This window comes from Scomber japonicus, chromosome 6, assembly GCF_027409825.1.
Source record: "Scomber japonicus isolate fScoJap1 chromosome 6, fScoJap1.pri, whole genome shotgun sequence".
Classification (NCBI taxonomy): domain Eukaryota; kingdom Metazoa; phylum Chordata; class Actinopteri; order Scombriformes; family Scombridae; genus Scomber; species Scomber japonicus.
The window spans coordinates 28715015-28727569 of record NC_070583.1 but is presented as its reverse complement, the minus strand read 5'-3'; the positions used below and the strand labels follow the sequence as shown (position 1 = coordinate 28727569).

Genomic DNA, 12555 nt, shown 5'->3' with positions numbered 1-12555 from the left:
TTCAGCAACCGATTGATTTGACATTGAAAGAGAGGGAAAAACCCTCCAATGGAATATGCACTCATTTGTGATTCCACTCATTGTTCACTGAAAAGTCTATATTAGTACAATTGTGCTAATATCACAGTTCACTACAGGTCTGTAAATGATTAATCCACAACAGTATGTCATGTTTACCAGCTTCTGAAATAGCATACCAATCGTTACCACTGATGCAATAACAGGTGCTTGAAAAATATAGGGGGTGATCCCACGTCTGTGGATATGAAATATTAAACCAAATGACAGAATGATTTAACAACAAAGTGAACACATATCAGCGTGTTAAATTGTAATCATAATGATTCTAAATGAACATAAACACATTTAAACACTGTGAATGATCAGCACACTCACCCCTTTTTTCAGACTGCTACTTTAAAAGAGCTTATGCAGAGAATTTGTTTTAACCAAGACAACCCAGAGGTGAAAAAAATGGCAAAGATAGAAAGTGAATGTGGCTAATAAGTACAAGAGAAACGCAGTGGCGGTGCCTTCAAGCTTGTGTTAAATTGCTGGCTTCGTTATGAGCAATGGTGATTGACAGAACTTGATGGGCAGATTTAAAATGATGTATACATCAGAGATAAGCAAGAAGCAGTGGAGACAGGTGATTGGCCACTGAGGCAGTCAGGCTATCATACAGTAACACCTTAACACAGTCGGTTCGGTGGGAAAATACTATGTCACATGTCACAGTCTATGCAAAAAGTAATTGGCTCCTAAGAATCCTGTTGCTGGTAGTTTGTCCTCAGTGTTTTCTTCTGGAGGTATGATTGATATGAAAAGGAAAAATAAAGAGAACTATTTTTTTCCCTTTAACACAAGGAAACTGAATTAATTATACATGATCAGATCTTTTGGCCTAATCATTTCAGTTTGACCTCGCTCATCTGACTCAACTTCCTTCAGTTAATCACTAAAACTGAACTGACACACAGTTGATTGAATCTACTTTCTGTTATGTTTTTTTATCCGTGTGCGGCGGTCTCTTAAATGGCTGATTAACATATTCTAACTTTGGGTTTTTGCAAAAGTAAATGTATGAAAATGTCAGAGAACATCTGGCCCGATCTGAACTGAAATACTCCTCTAGCAGTGTGTAAAACATCACATTCAATAAAACTTTAACTGCCTTGACATTTAAAAGAACTCAAGTCAACTGCTGATATATTAAAAAAAAAAAAGCCTTTTGCTTTATGAGAGGACTTTGTGTGTTCTTGGTTGCGTTTGATATATGCTGTGTTTCATTTATACACAGGCTTGACCTTATGAAACCTGAAATCATTCTTGAACAGGCGGAGAAAGTGCAGCTCCTGATACTGTAGAGGAGACTGTGTATACATTTAAAAGTGAGAGGTCATAAAGTAGACAAGTGATAAATACAATATGTCATGATGTCAAAGATGTCGGACATATGGAGGAGAAAGAGATGTCACGACACAGAGGAGGAAGGAAATAAATGGACTGTGAATGTGTCCGTGTATGTGTGTGTGTGTGTGTGTGTGTGTGTGTGTGTGTGTGTGTAGCCATCATGTTATAAAGCAGGTATTCAAAACAGGAAAATCGTCAACCTCCTTAGCAATCAATCATTGAGCATCTGCCAACGCCTCTGGACATGCATCGCTGTCTTTCAGAGATACCAACAGTTAAAACATTTTTTTAATAGAATATCACTACTATAAAAGAAGTCTGTGTGTCTGTATGTCTTGGTTTCTTTCCCAGGTTCAGATGATTTTTGTTGTCTTCTCAAGGCTGTGGTGCTTTCTTCAGCCACAAGATAATACTTATGGTTTTTGGCACTTTCAAAAAAAGGGATCTGAGGGATGACCTTGCATTAGTCTGTTCATCTTTGCAGCTCTTCAGAGGCAATATACGCTCATACAGTTAATTGTCAGATTAAAAAAAGGAACTTGTTTAAAGTTTTTTTCCCCCCAAGAACAATAGAATAACAATATTCAGTACCGATAATCCAACAGAGGATAGAAATAATTTAAAAAGAAAAGAAAAAGAAACAGCACAATGATAAATGACTGAAAATACTGCATAGTACAAATGCCCCGTAGCTGTTTTTGTCCGTCCTGTTTTACACAGTACAGAGGGCCAACAGGGACAGACCACAACGAGACAGACTCATCAGTTTTTCCAATGACCAAGGAAAAAATTCACCCAAGGAGATTCCAAAACTTTCTATGGCACAAGAGAGTCCACAGCATTGTCCTGCCCTTGATGATCAAGCTCCGAGTGGCTGAATCAAAATACCACATGACCTCTGATCCCTGGAAAGTAGAGAGGTGGCTGCTGGGAAAGTCAGCCCTGTTGGAATCACTGGGCGTTATTCAGGTTCACTACTATTTGTGGTCTTGTCCCACTCTATGCTCTCCTCACTGTGTGTGGGAGAAGGGAGGGCCCCCGTGGCCCCTGCAGGGCGCATCCTCAGTCCCTGGAAGCGTCTGCATTCAGGGCAAATGCGGATGTGGCTGCAACCCCTTGCAACCAGCGCAGCTTCCTGTGCCAGTCTGTGGGAAAGAGGTTCAGGCAGTCCGGTGCCCCCGCACAGCTTGCCGTTGCTGAGGCTGGCTGCGGCAGCTCGAGCCCGACGCTCCTCCAAGGGTAGGGGCCGCGGTCGCAGTATTGAGGCTGATCGCCTGCGCCTCACCTGCAGGCTGTCGCGACACAGGACGATCCCCTGGAGCTCCCGTAGCATCTCCTCACACACTGACTGCTGCAAACACACACACAAGGAGAAAAAGATAGGGTAGAGGGGGATATGAGAGGGAGAGAGAGGGAGAGAGGCAAGAACACTCACTGACTGACTGACTTAATCAGTACAGACTGATAGACATCACAGACACATAACATATACATTTCATGGTTATCTTTATGTTCAGAATAGTGGGAACAACAGAGATTGAAAACTGTAAAAAAGACAACACAAAGAGTACATCATGAAACTTACTTTTTAGACACTCAGACAAGTAACATAAAAATATGATCTTTTGGACTGATGAAGGAGCGTTTCACTGGGTATCTACAGTATGTCAACTGAAATAATTACAGTAACAGACATTAAAGTATACTGCAGCTCAAGTGCAAGACAAAAAGGGGAATTATCAATCTCTACATGCTGCACAAGAGCAAAATAACAACTATACAGATGCACACAATCATAAAACCACACACACACACACACACACACACACACACACACACACACACACACACGGTTTACAAGTCCGAGTAAAACATTAATCTATGCTGGTCAAAAAGAAGAAATGACATGAGTTGGTTTTTGACTTTCACATACTGAATGTTTATTGAGTTAAAATCACAGTGTGGAGTCCATTCGATAAGACAATTATCAAGTATGTTTGAAAGGAATCACATCAGAAATAACACTGCATGCACATCTTTCTCCAGTGTATTATGAGGTCACTTTCACTGAAGGAGTCCCCGCCTCAAGAATAGCACAGCAGAACTACTTCACCGACAGAAGTGATCATTATCTGTGAATTTGAACTGGCCTTTAATGTGGCGAAAAGACCTCTCCAACAGCAGGAGTTCTGTGACAAAATTCACAAAACCGCTCATATTCATCCTAGATGAAGCTGCAGTCATAAAATTCAGATTTATTATTGATGCAATTCTTGCAGCAAAAAATACTGTATATTTTAGCAAATACAGTTGCTGCCTCGTACTTTTCTTTACTATTTCTATTGGCAGTCGATTATTAACTGAAGTACAAAGAAAATGGGTCAGACGGCCTTAACTAGCCCATTACTGTCCAACCTTCACCCTCTGATGGAGAGAATGTCTTCTGGTCTGTCAATTTGACTGAGCGAAGATGTGCACACAATGCAAGGCAATCTTTTGAGTGAAAATATGCTTAGATTAAGGCTAGGATAAAACAATAACAGCTATTCTATGAGTAGGCTGTCAGCCAGCACCTTGCAAGCATTTATTCACCAAGAAGATCTAGCTACATTCAATATTATATGTTATGTAGGATATTCTATGCAATATATATTTATGAATCTACCACTATAAATAGAAAATAATCCATATATGCATGTTCTCTGTGTGAGGTATACTGTAAGTGAGGTATATCTTTGGTTTTGTGCTGATTATGACTCATAGGCTGGATGGTGGAAGGCTGAGTGTCAAGTGAAACCCAGAGGAAGACATCTTTTCCTGTCAAAGCTGCACACTGTGGGGTAGCCTAGCAGCACCACGAGGGGGAGGGTGCCAGGGAGGGGAGAGGGAGACAAAGCAGATGCAGGTTAGATAGCCCTCTCTCACCTCAGTTCCTGGCGTCTGCCTCAACATCCACACAAACTCCAGCACTGCCATGAAGATAGCCACCAGGAGGCCGCACACCAGCACCACGAAGATACCGCCAATGTTCTCCATACCCAGACCTGGAGACAACAGAACAGAGAAAGAATGTGAGAAGACGGATTCATAGAGTAAAAAGAAGGAAGCCAAGAAATGAAAATGGACAATGTGTTGTGAAAAGCTGAAGCGTGGACAAGCTGAAGTAGTGCTGAAGAAAAACGCGGATGTGGATTAACCCGGACAGACCTTTGGCACGGTGGTCCTCCTCCTTTGGACACTTGCCACCATCCCACCACTTCCTCTTGAGGATCTCCAAACGATTGTCCTCCTGCAGTTTGAGGATGGCCAGGTCAAACTCATCACGGTACACAGACCCTGGAGGGAAGAAAGGGGCAGAACTCAACTGTACAGTGTAAAATACATTATTTCAGCCTGCCTTCTGCTTTAAAACTGAAACTGTACCTTCTGACAAAACCACACTGGCAACATGTTCATTTTGTGACATTTTTCATAATGCCGCTTCAGGGTGGTTCATTTCGCAATAATGACCCGCTCACTGTAGTGTATGATGTGTGTTGTCTCATATGCCAGAGTCAAAGAATTTACATTTTATGCAAATTTAATGGACAGTGTGAATCTACAACGCAGTATGTGGTATGGAACATCATTCGCTAAAGAGTGGGTTTATCTATCCTTTATACATCAAAGGAATTGAAATTAATCTTGTTTACTTTAAGGTGTGTTTTTTCTCCACCGTCTGTAGTTTGACTCAACCTGAGATCAAAGTGTAAGTAAACCTCGTGTTTATATTCTCAGAGCAGCGACTGAGACGTACAGCAACAGTTCCACATTCAACAGGAACAATATTTCAAATTCCCTTTCTCTCGCCCTCCCATCTCACATCACAGCATGGAGACAGCCGCTCTATTAAAGTCTGGCAGTAAGTCTCTGTTTCAGTTTCTCACTTTTTGCATCATTTTCCACTATGATAGCAGCTAATGGTTTGGCTTTGCTCCGGCTTTAATTTTCAATTTAACTCTTTAATGTGTCGTTTATGGTGTATCCCCCAACTAATACTCCTGGTCTTCATTCCCCCTCCTGAGTTTCAACATGAATTGTACAATATATTTAAGCAAAACCATCAGCTTTTGTCCTCTGGTGCCTTCATTTCACACTGAACTTTTGTTGCCCTCTCCTTCTCTACTCCTCCGTCTGTGTTCTCCTGCTGATATCCATCAGGTCTCCAACCTGTGTGAGTCGACTATTAAATGCCTCCTAAAGATATATTCTCAACTTCTCACTATGAGTTACGGGATCCTACATGAACACACAATTTTTCGCCAATGTTTGAAAAATTTAGGTCATTTCATGAGATATTTTCTGGATTATGGATTCTGGATTATCTGTGCTCCTTTTTCTGATTTGAGGTGCATGAATTACATGCTTCCACTTCCATGCATCAATCAGGATTTAGCAAATTTGAATCAAATGTGATTACAGTTTTAATCATATTACAACTGCAACCATCATACCTGGTTACTGTCAATCAAATCTGACTGACACAGAACCTCACAATCCTGTTGAAGCAGATTAGCTGTGGATGTTTTTTTCCTTCAATTCTTTTGGCCACTTAGAGGCAGATGAAACAAGGTGTGAACACAACACTGTCATATCATCATCTTTTCAGTTGATTTGGCGAAGTATCACTATCATACCACTACCAAGTATTTTCATAATTGATTGAAACAAGAGAAGTTTAGTTCTAACCAGTGGTGTGCACAAGGGGTCGCCCCCTCATCGTGGCCCAATTGTTGAAAAATGCACACTAAAGTGCCCTCTTGGGAGCCAGAACGCGTGATGAGGTACCCTCTTGGGAGCCAAAACGTGTGCTAAGGTGCCCTCTTGGTAGCCAGAACGCATGCTAAGGTGCCCTCTTGGGAGCCAAAATGTGTGCTAAGGTGCCCTCTTGGTAGCCAGAACGCATGCTAAGGTGCCCTCTTGAGAGCCAAAACGTGTGCTAAGGTGCCCTCTTGGTAGCCAGAACGTCTGTGCATGCCACTGGTTGTAACTCAAAATGATTGATTGTTAATTCTATATCATTCTATATCATTTAAATTATAATGAATTTTCTGTTGATCTGATGTTAATTAGCTAGTCATTAACTGTGTATTTTTGTTGTTTGGTACTGAGCAGGCTGTGTACAGTGGGTTTTTAGAGATTTTTCTCTGTAAAAAAAGGTGCCTGCTGCAGCTGAAAACACTGCTGTGAAGGCGATGATGGTGAACCAAAATAGTAAAGTTGCAGCTGGAAAGCTAAACAATGTGCTGATTCACTGTAACTCACTATAACTATCTGCAGGTTCTGTACTATGACTTTAACATTACATTTTGTCATTTGATAGTTAGTATTAAAAATGTCAATTATAGCTGCTTTAAACTTTGACTGTTATATTTAATGTTTAGAGAGCCATGTTTTCAGGGGTTTTAAGCCACTTTTTCCCTTTCCCTTAATTATAATACTTCTGCCTTTCCTTTCCCGACTCTACATGCATCATTCTCCACTCACCCAGTGGCATGCCAATGCCATAGCCCTTGGTGTCCAGCAGTCCTCCGATCTGTGTCAGGTTGCAGTTCCTCTGCCGGTAGTACTCGTTCATGGTGCTCTCCAGCAAGTAGGCATAATTTGAGTTGAGGACACGGGCGATCCCCTCCTCCGTGCTTTTCACAAACACACTGGGCTGCTTTGAGTGCATGAAGTTCCACATGCGCTGGTAGGTCTGGTAGCGAGAGTTCTGCAGAACAGCAAGACAAGATGTAATTGGGAGAAACAGACACAGTCTGATGTGAGAGACAGTAAAAGTCTAGAAGTCACAGATACATAGTTTCCACTCTTAAATGAGAAGATATTAATATAGTCTTAATTTGAATTGTCTTCACTGATGGATTTATTTAAACTCTCTGATTCTGTGGAAGTTGTGCTGCAGTTAAATTAGAATCTTCTTTTCTTTTGCACAGTTTTTTACATTTGAGAAGCCTTGAGAGTCCAGAACAGAATTTTCACAGAACATCCACACCTGTCCTTTACTTTCTCTTGGCCTGCCTACCCTGACATTACTCAAGGTCCAGTGGATGTTAAAGTGTCAAGGCAGACAAGGCTAAAATCTCTCTTTCCTTCCTCATCATCCCTCACTGCCTCTCTGCCATGCAATACACTCTCTATGTTTCTCACATTTTTTCACTTTCTTCTCTCTCTCTCTCTCTCTCTCTCTCTCTCTCTCTCTCTCTCTCTCTCTCTCTCTCTCTCTCTCTCTCTCTCTCTCTCTCTCTCTCTCTCTCTCTCTCTCTCTCTCTCTCTCTCTCTCTCTCTCTCTCTCTCTCTCTCTCTCTCTCTCTCTCTCTCTCTCTCTCTCTCTCTCTCTCTCTCTCACTCACTCACTCACTCACTCTCTCTCTAAGGTCAAATCACAAGAGGATGAAAGAGAATAGTGTGTGCCTCTCTTAGGGACTAGGACAGTCCCCATCTCCCTGAGGAGGATGATATTGAATGGTTGTGGCAAAGAACAGACAGGAAGCAGATAAAACCTGTGGTTAGAGGAGGAACACAGAAAGGACAGGAAGGTGATGAGGAGGATAACATCACTGGTGGCCCATCGATCAGAGGGCTCTAAGGTGAGTGAGAGAGTGTACCTTTGATTGAAGAGTATAAACAATCTACCATATGCAATGATGTGTATAACCTCTGACCTGGAAAAAGGTCATTGTGGATCCTCCATGCATGGTGCCGTACTCTATTGCCGTCTGATCTGCCAGGTCATCTACTGACTCTATTGGCACCTCCATCCTCTGAACTGTTAGGAAGGCAGCCAGGTTGGCGGTGTAGGATGAGATGATGATTAATGTAAAAGCCCACCTGTGGAGGACAAGAACATATGTATTCACCTACAAAAGTATGTAAATGTACCGGGAGGTGTTTGAAGATAGATTGTGTGGCTGTAGAAGTGTAGGAGGATTAAAATAACTGCACACCTGAAAGGAGAAGCTACTGCAGGACTTTCTGTGGATGACGGGGTGGATGGATGAATGGGTGGGTGAGCATAAGGAAGGTGACACGGCTTAGTTTGGATGGGAGAAAGTAAACTTCATGCTGTAGAGAATAAAGGCATAGACATACACAGACAATGTCTCACATACGCACATGCACACATTTCACCATGTTCTCATGTTGAACCAGATGAATAAATGAAAAGATGAATCACAGGATCCAAAAATACCACTGAAAGCAGATCATAGATGAAACGCCATGATGGAGCAATTAAAGTTGAGTCAAATGGGTGTGTGCATGTGTGTTTGCTAGAGAGCACTGTGTGTCTCTGGAGGTAATACTAACCACACTCCGCTGACACAACGTGTTGACAGAGCTCTGGGAGCAATTGTGGATCCTTGCTGCATGAAGCCTCCAACAGGAAACCAGAAACTATTTCCAAGTGAGTACTGGTTGATCAGCAGGTTACAGCGTCCTTTTAAACACGGGTGGGGGTTGTACCACTCATACGGTGTCAGTCTGAGGAGAATGAGACAATGGGGTTAGACAACAGAGGGTATAAGAGTAGGGGTACATCCAACAGGAGTGGGAATGAAAGTCAGATAAGGTACTCTGATGAGAGCAAAACTCCAGAGACAGATAGCGAACGAAAGGTAGAAAGAAAGGGAGTGAAAGACGAGGAACAAAACAACTCTAATAGTTAACTGAACACAAAGTCACCTTTCTGGGCTCTCTAGAGAGTGTACCAACCTGCTTTCCATTCCCCATGTGCCGTCTACTAACATTGGGAGTGAGGAAGTGTGAGTTGTGTGTTCAAATTCTGCCGCAATAAGCAAAAGTTATGTGACAACTATGTTATGTGCTGGATTGAGAAAGAAGTGATGTCTCTGGCTTAAAACTACGGTGTATATTTCTTATGACCTGCCAAAATGAACAAAACAGTTTAATGTGGCAGGAGATAAAGAAATTGAACACACTACTCACTTAGATTGCAGAAGGAATATTGTTTTTTTATCAAACAATAGCAAAATCTTATCACTCAACTTTTATAGATGTAGTTCATATAGCAGTAATGTAATACAGAGCTTAGATTTTAGAAATGTAATACCTTGTTCATTTGATTCCAGCAGGTGTTACATAAAATGTATAATTTGCATTTTTGATTAAGTTTCTTCACAATTTACAGTGTGATGTGAAAATGCTTCTTGTTGTATAAGCAGTAGTGATTTGAACAGCAATTATGCCAGTTTGGCCAGCAGGTGTCACTGTGATGCTGGAGACCCACCATTGGGAGGAGAACATCTTTTTCACTATGATGGGAAATGGGAAAGATCAACTAGAGAGACTGAAGAGAATAGAAAACAGGTACCTGTTTCCTCCTCTGAACCCCCCCAGCCCCCCACCAATACACTATTTTGTGTTTTACTGTGTTCTCTACCCCTTCAACTGTCTCTAAATTAATTTCTCTCACTCTAAAAAGTGTATTTTACTGCTGAGCTCTCTACCTGGCCACCAGAAAGAGGACGCAGCTGACTGCCAAGTAGGCCAGAAGCATGAAGAGCCATACACCAGGGGAGAAGGGATCCAGGAAGGAAAAGTAGCCCGGCCTCCGTCCCTGGAACACACAAACACACACAGTACAGAGTTGAAATCATTAAAGCCTGCTCAGACCAAGAAAACATTTGATCCCATGTTCACATCACCCAAGGCGACCTAACAAGAGCTTCTGTTGAAGGAGAGGTGAGAGGTTAAATACGTACTCGTAAAGGTGAAGAACTAATTAGCAAGTGAGAAAACATCTGATTTTCTAGCGTCACCTCAAAATAGTCAGTGCCAAGATTAATTAAAAAGAATTGTTGTTGAATTTCCGTGTTGATTCCTTTGCCCCAGGCCTAGTTTGGTCTGCGTTAACCAACATTTACTGCCGCCTGTGTAATTTGGGAAAGATAATAAAGGTGACTGGGACAGTAAATAATGGGATTTTGATGTGATAAGCACAGATTTTCCTGTCGCAAACTGATAGCACTATAATTATATGAATCTCATTTGCATGTAAACATTCAGATCAACATTGTATGAAAGCACAAACTCAGTCTCCCATGAACTGTCAACAGAGTGTCACAGAGCTGGATATTGATACAACACCACAGATAAGAGGTTTTATTCCCTGGATTCAAGCACTGAAAAAAAGAGAAATAACATCAATTGAGAACTATTGCCTGTAAATAGATATATATAGTATGGTTTTACACCAAATTACACTAGATAAATCATATCATGAAGGACAATTAGAGGTCAAAATGATTAACAGAGATAAAGACAATAGTCACCATTTGTGCTTGCCACAAGCTTGGAATAGAGAGAGGAAGGTCAAATAATCAACTAAACCATTACAGCTACATTAAACAGAAATTCATTTCTGTGACCTATAGTTGACTTCCTATATGACTGAGAGCGCGCAGTATCCCAGTCGGCAGAAAAAAAGGGAAAGTGATTAATAGCTTTGGCTTGGACAGAAAGGCTAGCTGTGCAGAAGAAACTATGGGCTGTTGCATATATGTTTGGGTTGGTAACCAGTGGTAGAAGAGATAAAGTGGCTAAAATACGCGTGGCAGTTAGTAGACCAGTGGGAATATAGGCGCTAATTCCTAATGTTTCATTATCTTGCACCAACAGCCATTGTCCTCTAAATGAAACCAATTACTGGTGAAGCAGGACTGAATAACAGAATGATAGTGTGTGTTTATTTATGTGTGTGTGTGTGTGTGTGTGTGTGTGTGTGTGTGTGTGTGTGTATATTTGTGTGTGTATTTGTGCATTCTCGTATTTCTTATGTCCATATAGCCTGGCTGACCGAACATTATCAGAGGAATATTAGCCATTTATATACATATGCACGTCCACCATCTGTTAATGACTATGAAATGGAGGTGGTTGTCAGGGCCGGCAGGACAGTTAAATGGTGGAGGTGATCAAACAACCAACTGTCCAAGTGTTGTTATGAGAGGGATGCACTCAATCGTGTCGAAATGCCTTATCTTCCATTTGTGTGTCAACAGGCAGCTCTGTGGAGCCCACCTGAACAAGTCCAAATCGCTTTTATGCAAAAATACTCAATTAGGTACTCTTGGGGGACATCACGCATGCCAAAACACTGCAGTAATACATTTCTGAGGCCCTTGAAAATTAAATTTGCTGCAAGAGGGTGAAATTATTTTGGTGGGCATTTGTTATGATAAACGAACCCCCATTTAGACTTGTGCAGAGATGAAAATTCATTAATGCGCCTGTAATCACTTGCATACTCTATTAGCCTGACTGAATAAAATAGGAGTCGTGCAGGAAGCAGGAGAGCAGAGTGAGATTCAATGTAATTTTTAGCAAGATTCAAATCAGCCTGCCAGTCTTAATGTCCGTCAGTCTATCTATAGAGTGTAATGCCGATGATAATGATGATAGCGGTCTGAAAATAGAACAGTGGAGTGGTGAAACACACAATGGCCATCTCAGATGTAGGGGGTTATTGTAAAGTGAGAATCACTGCCAAGCTGTCTCTTATTGGCATTGGCATTTCTGGGGTAACAGCAGTATGTGCTGACATAAGTCCTTCTGTTTGCTGGTCCAGTTTGATGCATGCTGAACCAATGTTTTGTTAACAGCTTGCCTTACTTGTCCACATCTTAAGTTCCCACCAAGGGGCTATTATTAAGATGGGGAGAGCTACCAGACACAAGAGACTTTCATGCCAACAGATGGTGTAGAAGTGAAGGTGCAGGAGAGCAGATCAGAAATAGAGACAGAAAGAAATGTAGGATGAGACATGAGAGTCGTGCTGGTGGGAAATCTCAACTCTTATTGGTGCATTAAGATTCAGAGACAAAGTTATATTCTCAGAAGTTGGATTGGAAATTATCCATGGTGAAGCTGCAGCAGACACACTAATGAGCATATAGACAGAAAGGCTAAATGGGAACAGCATAGCATGTATTCAAACTATGCACACACTGCCATTTTCTCTGGTAAACACCCCCCCCCCCCATTTTACAAACATTTTAGGTCTCATAAACTGTGTCCTCAAAAGAACAGGCTTAATGAAACTCCATTTAATGATCATCTTGTGACAACAAAGTCATGATGCCA

General features: G+C 41.5%; 1 protein-coding gene across 2 annotated transcripts in view; it reads right to left on the bottom strand.

The window, feature by feature from the left end:
- Nucleotides 1-1875: 1875 nt before the first annotated feature.
- The window catches only part of grik4 (glutamate receptor, ionotropic, kainate 4), a 221001-nt gene continuing 210321 nt past the window's right edge, over nucleotides 1876-12555 (bottom strand). For both annotated transcript variants that reach the window (XM_053320945.1, XM_053320946.1), the window contains 7 exons: nucleotides 9921-10030; nucleotides 8761-8934; nucleotides 8118-8283; nucleotides 6940-7165; nucleotides 4621-4749; nucleotides 4339-4457; nucleotides 1876-2764 (listed from right to left, as the gene is read on the bottom strand). In XM_053320945.1, the coding sequence (XP_053176920.1) occupies nucleotides 2375-2764; nucleotides 4339-4457; nucleotides 4621-4749; nucleotides 6940-7165; nucleotides 8118-8283; nucleotides 8761-8934; nucleotides 9921-10030 (1314 nt within the window). In that variant the 3' untranslated portion in view covers nucleotides 1876-2374. The remainder of the gene's footprint in view (nucleotides 2765-4338; nucleotides 4458-4620; nucleotides 4750-6939; nucleotides 7166-8117; nucleotides 8284-8760; nucleotides 8935-9920; nucleotides 10031-12555) is intronic.